A 25,203-nucleotide genomic window follows, 5' to 3' on the forward strand; every position below is an offset into this window, starting at 1 on the left:
TTGTTACAATGCCTTTTCTTTCAATGGGCCTTACGAAAGGGGGCACTGACGCTGTGATCAGGGGGCCGGGTGATATTCTGTTTGAAATGAGAAAAGGATTAATTTTCAACAGCCTTCCTCACACAGGGGGCAGTCCCAAGTGCCACAGCATGCCAAGGGTCATCATTAGAATATGACTGCCTTCAAAAAATCCCTGCTAACTGCGATGTCTCGTGGCATGTTATACCTCTAGACCCCTCTCTCTTTGTTAAGTGCATAAACATTAATGAAGAAAATTTCACGCCCCACGCTTCTCTCCTGCAATGCTCCTGAGCTCTATCCCTCCCTTCTTCTCTGTTCATTTTTCTTTTTCATCTTTATTTCTATCATTATTTTACTCTTTCTCCTCTCTAGCTAATTCTGGCAATGGGTCTTGTGTAGTAAACAAACAAAGTAGTCGCAGCAAGGGAGGAGAGAGCAAAGCAAGAAAGACAGAGAATGGGACAAAGAGAGAGAGACTCATTTCTTATTTGGAATTCAGAAAGATGCAATGATCAAAGAAGGCTCAATATCTCCGAGCTGTTCAAAGGGTCTTGTATAAAACAAATATGATGTGATCAGGAATAGAAGCGCTCTCATTAAGAGCCGAAGCGAATGATGACAGGTGCGTGGAAGAATCTCGTTGCACGCTAATTTTCTTCCCCCACTGAAAATGTGTTGTTTGCTTTGCTTTCGTTTTTCTCCCTTGGCCTCGCCTTCCTGTGTGTTGTTGCTCCTGATATTGATTAGGGAGTGAACGGTGGAGGAGTAGAGAGGGATTTCACAGATGACGCTCCCCTGTGCAGTTTTGTCAGCGACAGCCCCTCTCCTCATGACAACTGGAGCCCTGAGCAGGGCGTGAGACATGATTGCTGTTTGCACACAGAAGTCACACCGAGCTAAACATCTCGCTTTCGGGCCTTCAGGGTTTTGAAAACCTTTTACATTTTCCTGTTACGATAAGAACGGCAATTACCGAACTAGGAATTCCTTGCTGATCAGGTGGCTTTCTTCAAATAGGTGCTCTGCTCTGGCTTTCGTCGACAAAGGAGCTGGGCCATTCGGTACCACGGAACTGTGGTGAAAATCTTGCTAGGACAGTTTTCTATCTGTGAAGTGAAGTTGTGTGCATCAAGATATCTAGTTTTAAACCAACCAAATAATGGGTCTTCACATTCAAATGTATCCAACAGTTAAAATCATACAACAATGTTTTATTTGAGACAATCTATAGAACTCATATTAAACCCTGTTACCACATCGTGACACCCATGAAATACCCTTGTTAGATTACTTTCTGACTTTTTTTATAGAATTGTTTTCAATTTTATCCACACAGATTTGAGCATTTACTGCAATCATCAGCCTTCAACTTTGTTACCCAAGTTATTGTGGAATTTGTAAGCTGTAATTATAAATAATAAACAAGCAATAATACAATTATATATTTAAAAACAAAAAACAAAAAAACAAGCAGGGTTGAAAAAATTGTTACCCCAAAATAAATAAATAAATACACTCTTATTTACTTTTACCTACTATGTTTGATGATCAGCATTCCTGTTTGTTAAGCACATACTTTCCATGACCATTTGTTGAAAAAGAACAACATTTTTATTACTGTTATGTTTAAGAATTTCAGGTCATATTTTGGAGAGTCCTATCCATGGAAAGTGACATTTATCCTGTTATTTACCCATAGCTTTTCTGTATTACTCAGATCTGTAATGAAATGGCAGGCCCTAGAGTGTGTTTTTTTGTTTTTTTTGGAGCAGGTAATGAAATATTCAGTATTTTTCTCCAGCCAGGTTGATGGCATGGGCTTTGTTACTGTTGCTCTGACACAGACATCCCAGGACAGCATACCTATATGATCAAAATGCCTGTACAACAAACTGATGATAAGTGACTAGTGACCTCACCACTGCCATCATACCAACCACACACAGACACGTGTAACAAACATGGACACACTCACAGTGATCTTGTAGCTGGCAAAAGTTAACTTTTTGGTTATCACATGAAAATTGCTTTGTATCTGTCAGATTATTCTTTCCTAGCAGGCCTGACAATTTTTGTGTTTATATTCCACTGCCTTGCTGCTATCTATTGTATCTGCTTAGTCCAACAGAAACAGGATGTGTGATATTGTTCTTCTAAGCTTTTGCAATACATAAGCACTGAAGAGGCTTTTGAATAATACGGTGAGCTGAGTAGAAGAAACTGGTCTGTTTTATTTACAGCCCAGTTTATTGGAAATATTGCTTTATCCAGAAACCTGATGCATGAGAGACTACACATGCTGCTAAAACATGCAAAAAAAGTAAACATGGACACTTTGTAAAAATCTCAGATGGAATACATACAATTTAATTAAATCCTGCTTAAATCCACCATCAGTACATCACAGACACATGGCAACATTTCATATTTGATTTATTGGGAGGTAATGACAGGGATCAACTGACATTTCGTTTGTTGGCAGAAAGTCTGTAGAGCGGCTAATAAGATTCCCCTCCTGTGTTTGTGCGAATGAGGGCGTCTGTTTGATTCTTCTGTCTCTGTTTGAGACTTGGCTGCGAATCATTCCGAGGATTGGTTTTGGTTTATAACAATGTATGATCAGACGATGAATGCAATCAAGAAACATCTCAGTGGTTCAACTGTTGTAGTTTGACCTAAATTCAGTGAGATCAGTAATTACTCCAACCGTGGATTGATTTGTTTTATACCTGATGCAATAGAGTATGTTTGATAGAAACTGGTAGCTGGAGGATTATGAGTCATATTTTAGATTATCAGAAAGATCGTATCCCTCTGTAAGATGTGAAGTCCGCCATAGAGGCTCATTTACAAACTTTCCATGTTTGTGTGTTTCCATGATTCTGTTCAGATGAAAGTGTATCTTTTATTATACGTTGGTTGACTCCTGTTATGTATAGACCTGTTAAATTTAGCATTTAATATTCAGACCATCTCTACCTCAGCTCCAAATTGTACCCTATGATAATGTGATTTGTATTTTGAGGAGTGGTGTTTTAAGCGATCCTTCTGGCAAGATGTTAGTTGTGTCTTGGCTAAAATGACACATGGTTGACATAGCTTAACTTTTATCATATGGTCAGATAATACTGATTTGCAATAAAGTTTTTTTTTTGTTTTTGTTTTGTTTTTGTTAATTACATTTACAATATTAACTTTTAAACATATAGAGAAATAATGTTCAAGCAATACTTAATGTTAACATCTAAGTGAAGCAAATAAGATGACCAGCCCTCACTGCAGCTCTTTATGGGTCATTATCAGGAAACAATAACATTTGTGCAAAAGATTTATTCATTGATTGATTCTTCTTTATTTCCCTTCCTTCCTTCCTTCCTTCCTTCCTTCCTTCCTTCCTTCCTTCCTTCCTTCCTTCCTTCCTTCCTTCCTTCCTTCCTTCCTTCCTTCCTTCCTTCCTTCCTTCCTTCCTTCCTTCCTTCCTTCCTTCCTTCCTTCCTTCCTTCCTTCCTTCCTTCCTTCCTGCAGAAACATTATTCCTTCCAATTTATTGCTATTATCCCAATGCATATTTTAAAACCACTTAAAATCGAAAAAGAAAGTTAATAACTCATGACATTACTCTTTCAAACTGTGTCTGTGCCAAGCTTGTTTTAGAATGTCACTGGAATGATGATCAGTGCTAACATGGCTGATGTAGTTGGAAAATATAATTTCACCTCACCTAATTTGCAGTTAGTTCTTGTGCTTGTTCCAGTAAAAACACTGATGAACAATATGATTGATTTATTTTTAATTGGCACTTATTTTAATTGATTAATTTTGTGAAAAAGTTGTATTCCTCCTTTTAAACACTAAACAGTTAAACCAATTAAATCATGTGGCAAATTTTAGTTAATAATATCAGTAGTAAGTCATGGGTAATAAATAGTTTTATTGATTTTTTTCCCCTTTTTTTCTGATGTATATTGGACATGTTGGGCAGCATGATTTCTATAATCTAAGAATGCATGTTTCCTTAAACAGACACACAAACTTAAAAGTTGACAAAAAGATTTTTCCCTGTGCATTCATTTTTAAAAGCTATGATTTGTCTTTAGTATGGCTGGTTAACCCTGACTGAAGTACACAGAGACAACTGCACTGATTTATAACTGCCATCATCGTTTATTCCACCAGGGGGCAGTATGTGACCTAAAAACACAGCCTGAAAGACCTTTGTCTTTCAACCGTGCAGAAAAGCAAAACTGAACCGACAAGGCCAATCTCTGCAGGTCCAGTACAGTTTTAAGGGATCATTTGTGCCATATACCGAGTGTATATAGTCTGTCTGGGATTGATTTTGAACACACTCTTCTTTTTCTTCTTGTGTGTGTGTGTTTGCTTCGTACTCAACTAATGATGTAAGCCCCTGCAAGTTACTGCAGGTATTGTGCACAGGTTTCTATTCAAAATTTTTTGAAGGCCTTGACAAAGGATGCTGTGCTGCAGTTTTTCATGGCTACCTTTTATGCTTTATAAATAGTGTACGGCCCACACATGAATAATTAAGGATTCCAAAGTTCCAGCGTCCTCCAACTCTTAACGGGATAGAGCGAACTTAGAGCGAACGCTTATTGCTTTCCTTGAAGATGATGGACAGCGATTAAGTGATCCATCATCTAAAACTGTTTTTTTTTTATACCGAGGACCCCCAGATATGACGATCCTTCTGTAAAGGACCCCCTTCCTAAAAGGTCAAGTATACATTTGGTGACTTTTTATAGTACAGTATATCCTATAGGAGACTCCAGTTTTTAAACACCTGCTCTTAAATACATTTGACTTGCGATCCAGAGGAGTTCTAATAATTTAGAAGACTTCAGTTGCCTTTAGTTTGACTAGATTTTCCCACCCTGCAAATACATCATTGTCCTGTGAACTGACACCTTTTTAACACACCATACCATGTAACATCTTATATATATATATTTTAGGCCATACCAGATAACAAATATGATCAGTGGTTATTCTGTTTAAACAGATGCATCATGTTGTTTCTTATAGGGAACCTCCTGAGCATTTTTAGTCATCTGTGCATTAAAAATGCATTCTGGTATAGTCACTTAGCGGACACCAGCCCTTCAGTATGAACAGTGTCAATTGTGGGTGGCTGTAGATTATTTGTAAATTAAATGTGTGTGCATTTGGGGGGAGGTGGGGTAGCCAGGCCCGCTCAGGTACAGAGGCTAACAACTTGCTCTGAAACAGTAACAGCTGCCAGGGCCTGCTCCACTGAGAGAGAGAGGGCTGTGTTCATTAGGCAGCGATGTCTCCTGGGCTCGTCCACCTGCCTTGATCACGTTAACATTAATAATACATGACTGAGCACGGTAATACAACCATTACATTCGCTCCTCTTCTTTTCTATCTCATGCTGCTGGTGCTACCGGCTCCACATGTGGGGATAGAATCTAATTTCTTGCCTTTATCGAAGGTTTCCTTTTGTATTACCGTCACCAAACAGTACACAGCACTCAGAGGGAAAAATTAGTTTACCCTTTCTTTTTGGGGTTCACCTGGCCCTAAAACAATACACTGGTTGCTGAATCCGAAAGATATGTGTCTTTAATTCGGCGGGGGTGAAACCGGAGCTTGTTCATTTCTGTGTAATTTCAAATCTGCCACAACTGAGGGGCGTCCTCGGAACAAGGTGTTTTATCCCCGAGCAGGAGTCAGAAGGAATGTCTACAGATGATGGGATTTTATCAGACACAGATATGCCTTTTCAATACGGTTCAAAAATTTCTACTAGTGACCATAAATTTTAATGTTGGCAGAAATGGCTTCTGGAGATTGCTTTAAATGATTGGATTTGCCTGTTAAGATTGGAATGGGAGGATTTGCATAGATTTAAAACACCTGTGATGAAATCTAAATGTGCCATGGCCTCTCTCAAACAGCGGGGTTATATGGGCTGGATGGGAGGAAGGGAAGGGAAGGGAAAAGGGATAACAATCGGGGATCATGTCCTTGTTAAAATTCACACAGTCATTTCCTTTTATGACTGGAGATCCTATCAGTCAATAAGAAGAGTGAACCGGATGAATCATAAGTATGACTACTGGCTAGATCAGTAAATATGACTTATTATTTTTTAATGTAACGGTCTTAAGCCCGAGATCAGATTTCCATTTGGAGGATTCTGGAGTCAGCCAAATGGCCAAGTAATTAGTGTTACCATGCACGCCCAGGACATTAAAATGTTAACAGTGTTGGAGCCGTGTGATGGAGAATACAGAGTGAGGGTTTTATTACAGCTCTGTGGACAGGGGGTGACATCTTTCCTAATTGGGGACATCAGGGTTCCTGCTGCCGCTTTTTATCTCCAGTTCAGATCTTTTTTTTATTTTTATTTTTTTATTCATCTCAGCCACCTCTCTCTTGCTCTCTTTCTCGTGTTGCTCTCATTAGTAGTCTGCTGTGATGGTGTCCCTTCGTTTGCATTTGAAGTGGTGGTACTGTGCAGGAGCATCCCTTCTGAGTGAAAAGATGGAGAGAGTGCGGAGTATGCGAGAGGGAGAGGCAGAGATTTGCTGTGTGTCGAGTTGAGCCACAGCCTCGACATCTGGGGCCGGCTCTCTTATTCCCAGTGGCACCGGCATGTCATTAACAGGATTAATCTAAGCCCAAATGCCTTAATGATCGCTGTTTTAATATATGTGAACCAGCTCAGTCTCTTGACTCATTACCACCAATTTGCCCGAGACATACATAATCGGCCTCTTTATAGCACTCACCAACATTTATTTTTGCTAATATGTTTCCCTTTTTTTCAGGCACGGACTGAGCAAACAGTTTTACTTCCGAGTTAGTAGATTGCTGAATTGCTCCATTAATCATGCAAGGGTTGCAAAAATAGATGATAATGCAGTTCCGTCTTTAAAAGTCTTCAACCAAGGCCTAAAAGTAGTAGTTTACCCAAAAAGGATTATTGTGTCATTTACTCAACCTCATTTTGGCTCTCTTTTCCATGATATTACAATGAATGGGTGTAAAACATTATTTTCTTTTGAAGCCATAAAATACATTTAAATGAACAGACCAATTTTAAGAAGTTAAAAATCAAATACATTAAATCACTGAAAATCTTGACATCTGTCTTAGCCTTTTCTAATACGTTCAGAAAAAACGTTCCAATTCATGAACACATTTTTTTTTTTAAATCTGCTTCACAAATGAATGATTTATTGATCAATTTGACTGATTCTTTCCTCTCACTGACTTGTTGCAGTGGTTAGAGGGGAATATCAGTGAAAAAGAAATTACAATTTAGGATCTTTATCAAATCTATTGTATGGCTTCAGAATATAGCACACAAGATGTATGGATCACTTTTATAATACTTTTATGGTGCTTTTGTGAAACTTTTTGAAACTTTCAAGTTTAGTCATTGTAAATGCATTGAAAAGTGATGTTTTTTTTGGTGTTCTACAGATGGACAAATAATGGACCATCTGGTGAATCTGTGAAAAACTGTTATAAGATGTGTGAAATCTGTGAAAGATCTGTTTTAATGGAGTTCCTCACTGCAAAAATAAACTTGTACGTGTGGGATAAACCACCACTTTAGTTTTGCCATGACTTATGTAGTAACTGTGGCAGATATCACATTCTGTGGCTTCAGCTATTATTAAATAATGATCCCAATATAGTATATTTTTTTTTTTTTTTTTTTTCACTCCATCACCTATCAATATTAAGGGTGGACACATCATAAAGATTCAGGATGTTGATAAATCTCAGGACTTTAGGGCAGGCCCCAGCAGCTTTCTTTCAGAGGAGGGCGATGAGGCACTCTCCTTTGGGACAGAGACAGGGATTGCGGTTTGTACGTCCAGCGATAGCCCAGCAGTCCCATAAATACCAAATTGCATTCATGCCCCAGGGCAGTTTGGGGCAGCGCTGTGAAACCAGGCAGAGGTGTCTCAGCTTCAAGAGAAGTTCTACAGGCAGCATGCCCCAAGGGGAACCTTCCTGGCCTCTGTGACAGTTGACCTTTCACCCTGGAGGGCTGCAGCAGGTGAAAAGAGTCACAAGAGCAGTTCCCCTAGCAGGTCATATGCTTGTGTCCTTTTACCTGCTGAGGGGTTGGAGAAACTCTGAAGCCTATAAAACTGACCAAACTGAGCTGTAAGAGCAAGTTCTGGGAAAGAGGTTCAGAGTTGTCTCGACTAGAAGAGAGAAAGTATTTCTCCTGTAATGGCGTCACTTCACTGGCTTCTAGTTCAATATAGGGTTTAGACTCAGTGTTATAAGTTGCTCTAAAAAAAAAATTAATTACTAGCTAGGCTACTAATTACATCATCAGCAGTGTAATTAGATTACTGTTCTAATTACATTCTCTAAAAAGTATTGCATTACTTGATACTAATTACTTTCTAAATCCCATATCAATCTCGACCACTTAAACAATACAAAGATAGACATGAAACTGCTCCTTTAATTCTTTCAAATAAATAATATAAAATTGCATAAATTATTCTTAAACTGACCAAAGTATTTAAAGGGAAAAGGTTACATGTAAAAAAAAACAACAAAAAAAAACATACGTTAACATTATTAGACATCGTTTTTTTTTTGTTGTTTTTTTTTAATCCACTATTGTTTTAGAATTGTTCCATTGTCTATACAACATTTCATGCAATTACAGAAGAAACTGTATAACAGAACATTTAAGATTAATCACTTAATTTACTTTTACAAAGGAAAATCAATAAGAAATTAAATTACAGTAATGCATTACAGAAATACAGAAATGCATTACACTCAACACTAGGTTTTGTTTTTAAGGGACTAGTGGCTTGACACCACATGATCTGATGTTCTGATCTTTTCGAATCCTAGGACACCAAGGTCATGAAACAGCCTATTTCTGTCTGTTGCCAAATTTCTCCATCTTTTCAGGGTTAATGCTTGATCGTGCCTTTGGAATAGTTTCCCACTACATATTAGTTCATTTTCTGCGGCTGATTAGGGATATATCAAAATTTTGCATGCACATGGATGTGAAATTATGTAGATTTCATCATGAAGTAAACCTTGGCTGTTGATGATGATATCTTGATCTCCTTGATATCTTTAACATGCATGCATAGCGACACTTTTTACTATGCATTACTATATTAATCCATCCATCCACCCATCAAATCCATTCTATTCCATGACATAGTTCCCTTATGCCTCTGTGTAAATGAGTGGAGCAGTTTTGTCCACTACAAATACTCAAGCACACGCGAGGCTCGTGGTGTTTTCAGCATTTGCCATTGCACTATATGAGGCCACTCCACATGAACTTAATATCTAGAGCTGCTCTGAGTGTTCACATCACCAGTATTTTTTATTATTTAAACAGTAAACCTCTGTTGTGCAAAACTTAATTTGCCAAAAAATAAAAGGAATTGTTAGTTTTTTTGATTACATTTTAAAAGATTAAATAAAATGTTAAATTTCCATGCATTTATTTTCAAGAAACTAAAACAGACAACACAGAATTACTGAACAAAATAAAAAACATTTCATAGTGCACTATTATAATTTTAATAAACAAACATTTTATTAGACATTCTTTTTGATTATTAAAATTCAAAACATTAAAAAAGAAATAAAACAGATTTCATAGGGCCCCAATTCCAATCCAATCCATCCCATCCCTCTCATCCCTTTCAGAGCCTGTGTATATTGTAAAGTAGCATCAAAAGAAGGAGTTTAGTGATCTCTTTCGTGCTTAATAATCAATTGCTTTAATATAACATTAGTGTCATTTTATTGTCATTTCTAAGTTAAGAGAGAAAATAGGCAGTATTGTGCCTATTATACAATTTATATTATACAATAAAATATAGGTTCTAATATTATTTTCTTCACTGCACTCACTCACAATCCCATTACTTAGGATAAAAATAAAAAAATAAATAAAAATTCTTCAAAAGCTGTATTAAGGAAATGATTTCCATTTGAACTGATTTTGTTGTTAAATTATTGAGCATCTCAGCTTTTGAGACAGGTCAGGAAATGGACTTTCAACCTCTTTTGTTGTAAAAAAAAAAAAAAGAAATAGCATGGCGGTACTATGTGTATATTCATTAGGAAGGCTTTTAAACTCATCGAATTTCATCTGTGACAAAATATTAATTAAAGTCCTTTAAATGCCAGCTTGTAAATTGGTTTGCACCTGAATCCTGAAGAGCAGGTTTTATTAATTTCTTCCTCCCCTCCCTCCCTCTCTCCCTCTCTCCCTCTCTCCCTCCTTCCCTCCCCCTTCTCACTCACCACCCCCCCCCCCCCCCCCACCTGACTTAGTACAAGCACAGTAGTGCAAGGTAAATATTGAATATGTGACTAAACTCCTAGCTCTACGTAAGCAGAAAAGGAGAAAAAGGAGACAGAGGGATGGAGAGAGTTGGGAATCCCTCCTAATTAAGGCTCTGTAATCAAGCTCAAAGTGAGGAGGTCATTCCCTGGGAGTAATTTGTGATATTAAACCATCCTGTTCCCTTCACGTTGGTTGTTGTGTCTCACTAGATGAAGCTGATCCCTTTTAATATCACTGCACATATGCAAACGGGCATTGCAATATTGCACATCGTCACTGGCGATCCTCTTTTAATTCAGCTAAAGGCGAGGTGCGTGACCCTGTCGCTCAAATCGAGCTCTCTACACCAGCTCGCTGTTTATGCTGTCTGAGATGGAGCCAGCTCATTACCCGAAGAGTGGCACTCATTAACAATAGGTGTGTATGAGGACTTATGCTGGATGTTTACTGATCTCTGAGACCATCACTTCCAAACATACATCGTTTTTTTGACGAGAGCGAGATTAAATTCAGTTTTATTGCTTTTAAGCACGAGTTATCAGTATTGTCTTCAAATTCAACTTAGAGAGAAAAATGGCCATTGTGTTAAATTATAATGAGCCTCTGTGTGTGTGTGTGTGTGTGTGTGTGTGTGCGTGTTAACTCTTGATGATTAACATTCATTTTCTAAACCTAATTGAGCTGTCAAAGTTGAGGCTCTGACAGCTTTAGGCAAACCTGCATTTACACAGGAAAGCTTTGATAGTGAAAACATAATGAGAGCTTTGCTGCTGTCTCTACCTGTTAAAACATCAAACAGAAATGACTTGACTATTATCAGGCTTAAAAGTTCATTAGCATGTACTGCTAATCAGATTCAGATATTTTCAGTTATTTCCAAATTAGAATTTACTCAATGGACTGCAACAAGTTATTTTGATCCATTTTGAAAACACAAAACAAGAAATTATACTATATCATAGAGATGACCCCTGCAGACCCCAAATGACAACATGTCAAGGTCAATATATAATCATTTGACTTATTTATGATAAGATTAGGTCAGGTTGTACAATGTCATGGTTTGACTATAAAATTGATATTGATGTTATGAATTAATAAATCATGAAAAACATAATTTAAAAACATGCTTTACATTGATTTTTTTATTATTTAACTTACATGTTTTCAATGTACAAGGAAGTTATACCTTGAGGATATGCTATTACTTTTGGTAATAGTAAAGTAAATACCAAAATAATTGGTAACACATAGTATTTGTAGAGTTATTAAATTTAAACAATTCTTGAAACATTTGTAAATGTTTTTCAAAACAATATGAAACCAATATAAATACAAACAGTTTCTAGGAAGTTGGTACACGTTTTAAAATAGATTTTTAAAAGATGTTTCCTTTTCTTTATTGAGGACACACTTATTTGTTATTGACCCTCACTGTAAAAAAATTCTAACCTCTCCAAGTCAAAATTTTCTAGTGACTGGTCACATCTAAATTTTTTTAATTGGCCCAAGTGTAATTCTTGTTGCAATAGTCTGTTAACATTGGCTCAATGATAAATAATACGTCAGACTAATTGAAAAATTTAGATGTAACCAGTCACTAGAAATTTTTGACTCGGGGATGTAATTAGTCCAAAGTTTTTTGGACTAGTAATTAGTCCACTAATTTTGGACTAATAAAAAACACAGTCCAAAAGTACTACAAAACACTGAAAATTACAGTTTAATGTTTAGTAAATCACCATTATTATAAATATTATGATCTTGTGGCCATGGATAATTATGGTATCTTATTTTCAGAAAATAAATGAAATCTTGATACAAAATTTAAAATGTAATAAGACAAATTAAATTGTGGATTACAGTTGCAGAAAATCAATGAGTAGATTTGCATGCAAGTTTGTAACAACTTTATAAATCAGTATCGGCCATCTTTAATACGAATAAGCCATCCAAAATGTACAGTGAGTAGCTTTAAATTCAGTTGTTGGCTCTGTAGCCACAGGCACAAAAAATGATGGTAAAAGGGACCTATTTCCCGGCTGTGGGTTCCCTTCATCTATAATGGATGAAGGTACAGATCCCCTCTCATATATTTACATATTGTGAGTGACTCAGTGATGACGCCAAATAGATCTGCAGGATTCTGATCTCTCTTGTCAAAGTCTGCAGATAAAGAAGGTGAGGGGAACACAGGGACGTTGTGTTGCCGTTGGGGACAGCTTTGGGAGCAGAGGGACAGTTCTCATCATCTTAACCACTTCACTAATGGCGGGCAGAGATTTTCACGCTATAACCCACTGTTGGTAGGGATTACTTTACAAGCACAAACTGTAAAATGTATGGTTTGTTGATACACCACACATGTGTCATTTAAACCCAGGATGTCTCTGTCTCTCTGGGGCTTTTTAAAATCAGCAAGTCATTGAATGGTATGGTTATTGCTGCAGATTATTATTTTTTTTTTTTTTACAATATTGCCTTATCTTAAACTGAAGCATTGTGTTTTATGATTTATAAACATTTATAAGCATTTATAAACAGATTATTTCAGAGCGTAAATAAGTCATTATATCCAATGTTCAGTTATAAGCTCAGAGTTCAACATTTTCCATAAATGCAAAAAAAAAAAAAAAAAAAAAAAATTCAATAAAAGCACTTTTTTTTCTAAAACCACAGAAAACTGATTTTTTTGCAATTGCTTATATAGTTTACACTGTATGAGTATGTATCGAACCACAAGATAAAATGCTAAAATTCATGCAAATATTTAAATCCAGGATCATTAGAAATGTAGTGCCTACATTTCTGCAAAACTGCAAAAACGTACCAATACATATATACATTTCACTGTAGTTTCCAGCTGAAATGAGCACAACAGGCAGTAAAACGTCTCGGTTACTGATGTAACACTCGTTCCCTTAAAGAGGGAACAAAGACGTTACATAGATACTGCTGTTTTGGCTCTCACTTGGGCAGGGGCGTAGCCAGGACGGGGGCATTTCCTGCCAGGAAGGGGGCAGCTTGGGCCAGTCTTTTATTTGGGGTCGCACTTGATTGTCAAAAACTACTATTTTAAAACTCACGCACCGCGTCACTCAGAGTAGCGGTTTTCCTGCGGCTTGTCAGGCCATAAACAATGGATTGAATTTATGGACACTAATAATGTCTTATTGATAATCCATTTTATTGGAATGGGTACTTAGATAATGTGCAAGTGCGATGTGTCATGATTATGTGAGGGGTTAGGGACCTTAACATGAGACGGGGATGTTTTTAGTGCAAATGACAGAAAGACACAACATGAATTGTCATTTTATATATAAACTAGGGCTGGGAATCGATTAAAAAAAATTAACTAATTAATTGCACAATTTCTGTAATTAATTGCAATTAATTGCGCTTCCCCCAAGCTTGTAATCATCAATATTTAAACTTAGAATCACCTAATTAAACAACACAGGAAAAAAAGGGAACAGAAAATAGCCCTATATTAAAATATTAAACATCAATATATCAATATATTATTATTTTTCAATAATCAATCAACATAATCAATTTAACAGATTATTATTATTATTATATTAATTATTAAAACAAAATATAGTCCTACAAAGCTATTATTACCAGAGCATGTGATCAGAGCAGGTCATTTTACCATTGTTGCCCAGCATGGCTATACCAGCTCAGCAAACAGAAGTCAACAGAGAAATTTCACGTTACTTGAGTGGACTTTACTTTTCCAGTGCTTAGTACATGATTGAAGCCTTTGGGCCGTTAACGACAGAGCCGCCGACACACACACACACACACACACACACACACACACACACACACACACACACACACGGAACGGAGAGCTCGCCGCTGCTGGGCCATTAACGACAGAGCGAGCCGACACACACCGACACACACACACGCACGCGCGCGCGCGGAGCACAGAGCGCGCCGACCGACCGACACACACACACACACACACACACACACACACACACACACACACACACACACACTCACGCGCGCGTGCGCGCGGAGCACAGAGCGCGACGCACATACCGAGCGGAAAAGACCCGCTCATGAAAGCTGCCCGAGAATGAAACCTGACCGCCGAACATGGAGGGGCGGGACGGCATATTTCGGCCTTTTTAATAGCAGACGCAACAGGAAATCATTAAAACGAGGCAAAAAAAAAAAGTGCTGCGTCAATTGCGTCATTTTTTTTAACGCGTTAAACATTTCAAATTAATCGCAAAGATTAACGCGTTAATTCCCCCAGCCCTAATATAAACCATAGCATTTTAAGTGCAATATTATAATAAAATGGATTTTACGCGTCGCGAACGGAACGCTTCAGTTACGTGCCTGGTGTAGCTTACCCCTAAGTGACACATTGGAATTGACTTAAGCTAACTAGCTAGCGCTAGCTCGCTAGCCAGAGATAATCATACAAGTTTGCAAAAATAACAGCAGCAGCCCAACTCAACTCACTCTGCCACCCTTCCTCTATGTCGACTAGGGGTGTAACGGTTCGGTTCGATACGATACACTTGTGTGACGGTTCGGTTCGGTACGTTTTTGATACAGCAAAAAGAAAGAAATGCCAGATAAATTTCCTTGATTTAATTTTTTTATTCTTTTTTTTATTAAAACTAACATCATAAAGTAATATATTTTTTTACTTTGAGCAATTCTAGAGCTATAATTGACTCTTCTTAGGAGCATATAAAACAAAACAGCTCCTTGGAAAAAATGAAATGTAATATTGTAGTAGTTATAAACAAAGGTTTATTTTAGATCAGATTAACATTTGAGGGCAACAATTGTATTCATAATGTCAAAATAAAACCAACGTAATGTTACTTGAAGGCATTATAGCCTACTATTCCTGCCAAACTTCTATGGTTGCAGTTAGTGTTACTATAAAGTAAATCCATGGTGAATGTTTGCTGATCTGTGGACACTGGATAGTTCATTCATGGCACAATGTTTCTTCCAGGTTTCCATGTCAGCGCTGTTTGATCCGTTAATAACGGAGAAATGTGAATGTTTCTCACTAGATCTCGCGGCAATGTTATTACTTCTGTGGCGAATTCAAATGCTTTCTTTACTGGATCTCTTATTAGCGCTGTGTAGTAACAGTGTTGCATGATCACGATCGGCTCGCGCTGCACTGGTCCAAACTGATAAACGGTCCTTCAACCACACACAATAACGAGCAGTTTTGTTCCGCTTGCATTACGTTTGCCATTTGATGTTGGGCAATGTTGTGGTCACGCTGGCGTCTCTTACATTATGAGCGCGCTTGCCACGCGCAACGCGCCTACATTAGAAATAACGAAATTTTGGTCGGCAGGAAAAATGGTCCAATGGTTCGGTTTGAAAATGCGTACCGAAAACCGAACCGAAAGCCTCGTACCGAACGGTTCAATACGAATACGTGTATCGTTACACCCCTCGACACATTCTTACACATTAAACTGAGTGAGAAGATGACTATATGATCTTATCATTTCAATTATGCTTTCAAGTATCACCAACTTACTCACCTGTTACTAGTGTTAGTTACAGTGGTATCCAGTGGTTAGCTTCTAGTCTCCATTAAGCGCTGTCAGAATGCAGGCACGTTATGCAGGCACAATGTCTTGCACTGTTGATGGGGGCGTGACCCAACATGTTGCTAATATGGGGCTTGTAGCGTAAGTGACAAATGACTTTATAAAAAAAATAAAAATAATGCATACATTTCAGCTTCCTTTAGACCGTTTCTGTTCAGGAGTTTTTTTTATTTTATGACATTTATTTTCCCCCTCCTCAGACTGGGGGTGGGGCCGTGAGGTTGGGGGGGCCGGCAGGGGGGCCGAGCCTTGACCAGTGGTGGCCGTGGCCCCCCCGGCCACCACGTAGCTCCGGCCCTGCACTTGGGAGCCCCAATCACCTCTGTAGCAGCCCTTCAACTTGGAATAAACAGGCTTGGGAGTGTTTCCATACGGGTGTACTTTAATTCAGACGAGTGTGCATAGCACCAACACCGTGAAAACTTAAAAGGAAAATAACAAAGGCAATTTAGCCAGATACAAAATAATCCTTTAACAAATGCACTTTAGCAAGCTAGCATCACATTGATAACAGCATAGCAGGCAACAGCCATCATGAAATGAATCTCATTACCATTTACATGAACGTATGAAATGAATTAATATGAAATAGTACATTACAATGAACCACATACCTCGCTCCGCATATCAAAGGGTGCTAGAAAGTGGTGATCCAGGGAAGGCTGCCGCCATTAACTTAACTTGGACGTTGGAGAGCTAGCTAGCAACTTCATAAATTATTCTCAAATTATTACTGCCAAACAAATCGAGCACAGAGTAGTATAACACTTCAAAGAACACTTTAGTTGAAGGTTACAGTAATATTTTCCAATCTCTGACTCTAAACATGCATCGTCTTGTAACGTGCCTTCTCGTGACTTCTTGTGTTTTTATTGAACGAGCGTGAGCGTGGAGAAATTAGTCCCCCCTGCAGATAGCATGATGTCAAAATAAAAGTCACATGAAATAAAAGTATGAAACAGAATAGTCATAATAAAACACTGCTAGTGGTCATCTACACTCCCACCACTCATGTTATGAAGAGTGAAGACAAGGATCAACCTGGCTGAACGGCTCATACTTGAGTCCTATGTCTGTATCAGTGTTTCTAGATATGTGCAGGTGAGTACTACTTAATAACTGAGAGAGAGTAGCCTATGTCATAAGGGGATAAAGGTGTAGACAACTAGACTGATCACTCACTCTCGAGGAGAAGAACTAGTTTCTGAATGGGCCTTTCTATAATCAAAGGTTTAGTGGGGCGATCTCGTTTAACTGACGTCCTTTCTCCTACTAACACCTTGACGCGACGCACTAGTCCATCGCTCTCCTTTGTGGTTTCAACCACTCGTCCCAGGTGCCACTGATTTCTAGGGGTTTCTTCCTTTATAATGACTAAGTCATCTACCTTAAGGTTGCGTCGAGTCGTATGCCACTTTTGGCGTGTGGAGATGTTCATGAGATATTCTCTCTTCCACCGGCACCAGAACTGTTCGACGAGGTACTGGACTCTTCGCCACCTTTTAGTTGCATAGACATCTTCCTTCTCAAATTTGCCAGGCGGTGGAAGGGCAATCTTGGACTTCATCAGTATGAGATGGTTTGGAGTTAATGGCTCGAGCGAGGTAGGATCATTTACCCCGTTTACGGTTAATGGACGGCTGTTCACAATGGCCATTGCTTCATAGAACAGAGTTCGAAGGGAAGAGTCGTCGAGTCTGCCTGAGTATTGACAGAGTGTGGCATTTAGGACATTACGGACAGTCCGAATCTGGCGCTCCCAGACGCCGCCAGCGTGACTTGCTGAAGGAGCATTGAAGGTGAACTCACATTGCCTTTCTGCGAGGAAGCTCTCGATTGTTTTGGTGTCACATTGCTTCAGTGCTTCTTTGAACTCATTTTTAGCTCCCACAAAATTGGTTCCTTGATCGCAATGGAGTTGACGAACTGCTCCTCTGAGACTGATGAAGCATCTTAAGGCATTGATAAATGCATCTGTGGATAAGTCCTCAAGCATCTCAATGTGAACAGATCGAGAGGCAAGGCAAGTGAAGATTAAGCCATAGCGCTTTTGCTCTTTGCGGGCTTTTTTAGTGATGAATGGGCCGAAGCAATCGATGCCGCAGTATGTGAAGGGAGCAGAGACTTCTACACGCTCCTTAGGAAGCTCTGCCATGCGTTGTTCTTCTGCAGGCCGTCTGAGTCTTCTGCACTTCACACATCTGTGTATCAGCTTAGCAACTGACTTACTTCCACCGATGACCCAAAACCCATTGGCTCGAAGTTCTGTTAGAGTTTGATTCCGGCCTTGGTGACAGATCCTCTCGTGGCAGTGGGTCATGATCAGCTTGGTAATATGTCCTCCTTTGGGTAGAATCAAAGGGTGTTTGACTTCTAGGCTTAAGGATGACTGATCTAGTCTCCCACCGACACGAAGTGCTCCTCCTTCTAAGATGGGATCCAAGCGAAACAGAGGGCTGGAGTTTTGAAGACTTTTTCCCTTTTGAAGTATCTTCATCTCTTGGGGGAATGCTTCTTCTTGTGCAAGCCTCATTACTGATTCGGCAGCTCTCTCGCGTTCTTCCACACTCACAGGTTTGCCAGGATGGGTTTGCTTTGAATTCAGCCTCTTGATTCTTGCGATGACTTTCAGGAGTTTTGACCAGGAGGAGAACCGATTTAGACGGGTAAGAAAGTCTGACTTGGAAGGTTCAACTTTAGTTGTAAACGCCTGCATTGACCTGACCTCAGGATCACCAACAAGCAAATCAGGAGTGAGGTGAGACTCTGGATGTATTTCTTGTTCCCACAGGAATTTGGGTCCTGGTAGCCAGTTTGTTGAGGAGATGTCTACTGCATTGAGACCTCTCGACGCATGGTCAGCAGGGTTTTCTGTTGTGTCTATGTAGTGCCACTGGCTGGGGCTGGTGTGTTCTCTGATCATTTGCACACGATTGGCAACGAAGACATGGAACCTTCTTGCTTCATTGTTAATATAAGCCAGGACAACTTGGGAGTCAGTCCAGAAAAATTCTGCATGGATCGGCATTTCAAGCTCGTTTCTCAGCATGACACTTGATCTTGCAGCGACCACTGCTGCTGAAAGTTCCAATCTTGGAATGCTTGTGAGTTTTGTAGGCGCAACTCTAGCCTTTGCCATCACAAGGCTGCAGTAAACTTCACCATTTTCATTCTTGCTTCTCAGATAGGAACACGAGCCATATCCTATATTGCTGGCATCCGAGAAGTGGTGTAGTTCCCTCGTGACAGTTTTGCAGAAGCCTTGTGGTTGGTAGCATCTCGGTATTGAGACTTCCTTCAGCCTTTGTAGGTCGCTCTTCCATCTCTCCCACCGTGGACTTAAGTCTTCGGGAAGTGGGTCATCCCATCCAATGCCTCGACGGCACAGCTCCTGGAGGATGCACTTTCCAGTTAAGATAAATGGAGCCACGAATCCGACTGGATCGTACAAAGAAGCAATGACGGATAGGATGCCGCGACGTGTAGAGGGCCTGGTCTGTGGGTTTACATTGAAGCTGAAGGTGTCATGTTCAAGGGACCACTGGATACCGAGAGCACGTTCTGCTGGAGCTGCATTTAGGTCCAGATTGAGGGGTTCAGATGTGACTGCTCTCTCAGTTGGGTCCACAGAGTCCAGAACTGACCTTTTGTTTGAATTGAACTTGTGTAGACGCAAACCTCCTCTCTTGCACAACTCTCGTGCTTCAGCGATCAACTTCTTTGCTTCTTCTACGGAGGGGACGCTGATAAGCCCATCATCGACGTAGAAGTTCTTTTCAACAAAGGCTGACGCTGATGGATACTCTTCCTTGTGTTGACGTGCCAAGTACTTCAGACCAAAGTTGGCACATCCCGGTGACGAGGCAGCGCCGAATAGATGGACAGCCATTTGATACTCTTGAGGCTCTGCTTCGAGGTCTCCATCCTCCCACCAGAGAAACCGTAAGTAGTTCCGTAGTTCAGGAGAAACGTAAAACTGATGGAACATTTTCTCTATGTCGCATATGATGGCTACAGCCTCTTTCCTGAAACGACAGAGCACTCCAAGGAGAGAGTTGATCAGGTCAGGACCTGTTAGCAGTGTATCATTTAGTGAGACACCACGGAACTTCGCTGAACAGTCAAAGACGACCCTTAGCTTCTCTGGCTTCTTGGGGTGGAACACCCCATGGTGTGGTATGTACCACGTAGTCTGCTGTCCTGTCACAGGAGAGGCTGGCTCTGCGTCACCTTTCTTTATCATATCTTTCATGAAGGCCTTGTACTGTTCTTTATACCGCTCGTTATTTTTCAATCTTTTCTTTAGGTGCTGCAGTCGAACTGTTGCCAGCTTCTTGTTGTCTGGTAGCAGAGGAGGCTCTGTGCTCTTGAACGGGAGGGGCATTTCATAGTGTCCATCTTTCCTTTGAGTTATGTTGTCACTCAGGAGCTGAATGAAGCGAACATCGTCTTGTGACACATACTTGTCTTTGTCTGCATACTTCCTTTCATTGAAGTCTGATTCCAAGACCTTCAGCACGTCAGTGGTTGATGGCGCTGGTATTTCCTTCACCGTCACTCGATGGACGAACCTCTGGTTTCCCTGGCGATCCAGATGTGGATTGGATGAGCCTACGATGCTCCAGCCGAGTTCCGTTCTCTGGGCAAATGGATCATTTTCGCCTCCTGTGACGACTTCCTGGGGGGCTAACGCCAACGGGCAATCACTTCCAATTAGCAGTCCCACCTCACAGTCCTTCAGCAGCGGAAGTTTGTTTGCTAGATGCTTTAAATGAGGCCAGAGCAGCGCTGTTTTGGAAGTCGGGATGTAGGACTTGTCGACCGGGATGAAACCACGAGTGTAGGCTTGGCGTAGCTGAATCTGTTTTTGAGACTGTAGTCCTCGAACTTGTAGACCGTAGACACTTTTGCTTGCTATGGGTGTGTCAACAGATGTCATGGTGCTCAGTTTGAGCTGTACTGGTTTAGTCTCCACGTTTAGCTCTTCGAGTAGGTCTTCCAAGACGAATGTCGAATCACTCTGCGTATCCAGAAGAGCATATGTTATAACTTCTTTCTGTGGTTCATTTGCAGATGACATGAAAACAGGGACGATGCTTGATGTGGCAAAGACGTGCCGCGTCACTGCATGGGACGTCACTTTGATCTCCTCCTGACTAGTGCCTTTGTCTGTGGAAGTGGACTGTTTCTCTTTTGCTTCCACAGATCGGTTCTCTCTCTCTTCATGTAGACAGGTGGGGTGACGTCTGCTGCATATGCCACAAGAGTGTCGCGTTTTGCAATCCTTACTGTTATGTCCCTTTCTCAAACATCCGTAGCACAAATTGTTTTCCCTTATGAAGGCCTTCTTATCTTCCAGAGATTTTGCTGCAAAGGTAGGGCACTTTACGACGCCGTGCATCTCATCTTTGCAGATAGGACAAGGTGGCTTTGACTTGGTGCTGAACACTTTCTCTACCTTTTCCGTGGGATTGTTCCTTTTAGTGTTTGTGTGAAGTGCTCTAGCTCTCTTGGGCTGCCTGTCATCTGTGGCCTTGATCAGAAGTGGAGAGGCGACAGGGTTACAGGCTATCCGAGCCTCCTTCTGGATGAACCTTGTGAAACAGGAAAAGCTCGGGTAATCCCCGGATTCGTCCAACCTTTCTGTGACGACTCTGCACCATCTTCGTGTGATCCAGTCTGGTAATTTCTTCAGCAACTTGTGATTCTCTTCACAGTCGTCCAAGATGGCCAATCCTTTCACATGAGGCATCGCTTCAACGCATCCTTGCAGGAAGTCAGCAAACTCTCGAAGTGCAGCAGGATCACTGGTACCAACCTTGGGCCATTTCATGAGCTTGTCTCTAAAGGCCTTTTGCAGAATGAAGTGGTTTCCGTACCTTTCTTCCAGGACCCTTAAGGCCCCTTGATATGCTTCTTCTGAGTTTCTATAGAAGAATCCCTCTACAGCTTTACGTGCTTCTCCACTCAGATAGTTTTTTAAATAGAACATTTTTTCATGAGCTGGGAGAGGCTGGTGGTCTATGAGGGCCATGAAGGACATCTTCCAGTCTACATACTTTAGGGCTTCGCCAGAGAACTTTGGTGGCTCAGGAGCAGGCAGGCGATTCATACTGAGTGAGTTAATGAGTGCTTGGGTAAGGCCATCTTTCTCAGGAGATGCTAGCGCATTGGCGTGTGCTTGTGGAGGCTGGTATGCTTCGGCCTTTGGATTAAGCTGGCCTTTGAATTCAACTGTGAGATTAGTCTCTTTTAGCCAGTCTCTGGAGTCGTGTTCAAGGCTCTCGTATGCGTTTACTCTCGCCTCTGCTATTCTTACGTCTGACTCTGCTTGAATTTGCTGTAGTCTTTTCTTTTCCTGACGCATGTTTGCCTCTATCCTTTTAAGAGCTACTTGCTTTTCTTCTTCCAACCTTTTAAGAACTAGCTGCTTCTCTTCTTCTAACTTGCTAAGAACTTCTTCTTGAGCTTGTATTTGATATACTGCCTTAACCTTTTCTTGTTGAGCTGCGAGTTCTGCTCCCGCATCTACATGTTTGCTTGAGCCCTGTGAGTGGGTTGAATTTTCTGCTAGAGAGAGTACAGTATCTGTCCTTGTGTGTCCGAAGATAGATCCATACTCATCCTTCTTAAGTGCCATCCTCACTCGTAGTTTCTCAAGTTCTGGATTGAAGACCTCATCTACAGTTTCTAGCCGCATCTCTATTATTTCGCTGATCTCTGCAGTGAGTGCTATACAAGCATCCATTTTCGGAACAATGTCTGGGGTGGCATTGTGGTTGCGTTGAATGGGCTCATAACATTCACTTACTGCACTGTGTCGAATTTGGATTTCTTCTCTGATTTTATTTAGTTCATCTTGAGAACAGAATGATTTTAGTGCGGTCCTAACCTTTCCTGCCACTTCTTTCCAAGAGCCATAAGCTCTCATGAATTCTTTCTTGTGTTTAATGGCTTCCTGTTTGTGCATCTCTAATCCCTTTTCTGTAAATGTTCTTTCGCGTGAACTAGACCTGACTGGCTGTGGGTTATCTGTTTTCATGGGTGGGTCGTGTGTGCTAGCTACTTCTTCTCCATTAAGTGACATTTTGTTGAAGTTGTGTTGCTGTTGGGTTATATTGAACTACTGAACTATAGTTTAATTACTGAAATATAGCTTAATAACTCAACAAATACTTAATATCAACATGCACTGGGCGATTATCATCAACAAAAATGTAGGCTAACACACAAACAGCTTAGCAATGAATGCTATCATATGGATCTACCCATGAATGAATTTACATTTAACAGGTTCAATTAGTTCAATAGTTTTTTTTTTTGTTGTTGTTTTTTTTAATTAAATTACCCTTCTGTATCTTTAAATTCACCTTTCAAATGTATGATTAAATCAGAGCATCAAACATGTACAGTATACTGTTTATAAAGGTGACTTCAGTCCATTACATAAATATCACTGTTCGCAATCAGAGTCCCTGTGATTTTATGCAGCAATCAGCATAAACGAAATAGACCGATCTTGCCTGGGTGCCGGTTGAAGTGAGGGCGTTTGAACAGAAGGTGGCAGTCTTGTACACAGAATGGCGGATGGCAGTCCTTCTAACGTCGAGTTGAGTTTCACTCCACATCGAGCGACGAGTTTTCACTGTAGCAGCCCTTCAACTTGGAATAAACAGGCTTGGGAGTGTTTCCATACGGGTGTACTTTAATTCAGACGAGTGTGCATAGCACCAACACCGTGAAAACTTAAAAGGAAAATAACAAAGGCAATTTAGCCAGATACAAAATAATCCTTTAACAAATGCACTTTAGCAAGCTAGCATCACATTGATAACAGCATAGCAGGCAACAGCCATCATGAAATGAATCTCATTACCATTTACATGAACGTATGAAATGAATTAATATGAAATAGTACATTACAATGAACCACATACCTCGCTCCGCATATCAAAGGGTGCTAGAAAGTGGTGATCCAGGGAAGGCTGCCGCCATTAACTTAACTTGGACGTTGGAGAGCTAGCTAGCAACTTCATAAATTATTCTCAAATTATTACTGCCAAACAAATCGAGCACAGAGTAGTATAACACTTCAAAGAACACTTTAGTTGAAGGTTACAGTAATATTTTCCAATCTCTGACTCTAAACATGCATCGTCTTGTAACGTGCCTTCTCGTGACTTCTTGTGTTTTTATTGAACGAGCGTGAGCGTGGAGAAATTAGTCCCCCCTGCAGATAGCATGATGTCAAAATAAAAGTCACATGAAATAAAAGTATGAAACAGAATAGTCATAATAAAACACTGCTAGTGGTCATCTACAACCTCTGAGTAATAAGAAAATGGGCCATTGAATATTGGCGAGTGATATTTGCATGCTGAGCCACTCCTCCCGGACATATGGGTATATAAGCTAGCTGGCAGCTCACTCATTTAGGTTTATGCTGAGGAGCCGAGACAGAGATCCCGGCCATTCAGTGGGGTGGTTCAGGGTTGTGGCAGGAGGGACATAACATCTTCATCTCCTCCGAGGGATACATCAATAACCAAGACATTCCCATTCAGTCAGTCATGTTCCCTATTGAAAGCACCACAGCCATTGAACTGAGTAACGAGTGTTGGAGACGCAGATGCTGGCAAGCTGTAACGTGCCCTTTTGGCTAATGCCTGAGTTTGGTACCAATCGGATGGAAGGGGCTAGGCTTACCATGGAGACGGTCGTAGCCTGCTGTTCCTTTTAAATGTAATTTCACAGAAAGAGTGCTTTGGTTCCCTATTCGCATTTTTTATCAGCCATGACTAGTGTTGCTAACGCTGGGAAAGCGTACCTTGTCCAAAGGAGAGGGACATGGAGAGCATGGGGAAACACATATGGACTGACCCGTGGGGCAGTGAAACATATTGAAATATCAATCCTGCCTAGACAGGGATGAAACTACTACAGACGCAGAGACAGGGAAACCGTACCATAGAAGAATACACATATGGGATTACCTAGAGGTAATCGCAGCATATGGGCAACTAGCCCAGTATAAGGGCTGACCGACCAGACATGCAACTCTAGTACGGGCCCTGGTGTACACGCCTCCACCGTGTCTGACAGCCGAAGGATGTTCGGAGGAAACTCAATTCAGGGTTTGCCGAGTGGGTAACTCACCTGGAGAGCAAAGAAGATGCTCCTATCCCCCCTTAGAGGGGAATGGTGCTGCAAACGAGA

The 25,203-nt window shown here is 40.5% G+C and overlaps 1 protein-coding gene across 1 annotated transcript; it reads right to left on the reverse strand.

The window, feature by feature from the left end:
* Positions 1-16,339: 16,339 nt before the first annotated feature.
* LOC309514021 (uncharacterized protein) lies at positions 16,340-24,289 on the reverse strand. The gene is made up of 3 exons (XM_082190136.1): positions 23,925-24,289; positions 16,602-23,732; positions 16,340-16,409 (listed from the first exon to the last, which is right to left on the reverse strand). Exon 2 carries the CDS (start codon positions 23,072-23,074, stop codon positions 17,162-17,164), a length of 5,913 nt encoding a protein of 1,970 aa, XP_082046262.1. The 5' UTR covers positions 23,075-23,732; positions 23,925-24,289; the 3' UTR covers positions 16,340-16,409; positions 16,602-17,161.
* Between the last annotated feature and the right edge of the window lie 914 nt (positions 24,290-25,203).

The sequence above is a fragment of the Leuciscus leuciscus genome, assembly GCF_965113295.1.
Source record: "Leuciscus leuciscus genome assembly, chromosome: 14".
NCBI lineage: Eukaryota > Metazoa > Chordata > Actinopteri > Cypriniformes > Leuciscidae > Leuciscus > Leuciscus leuciscus.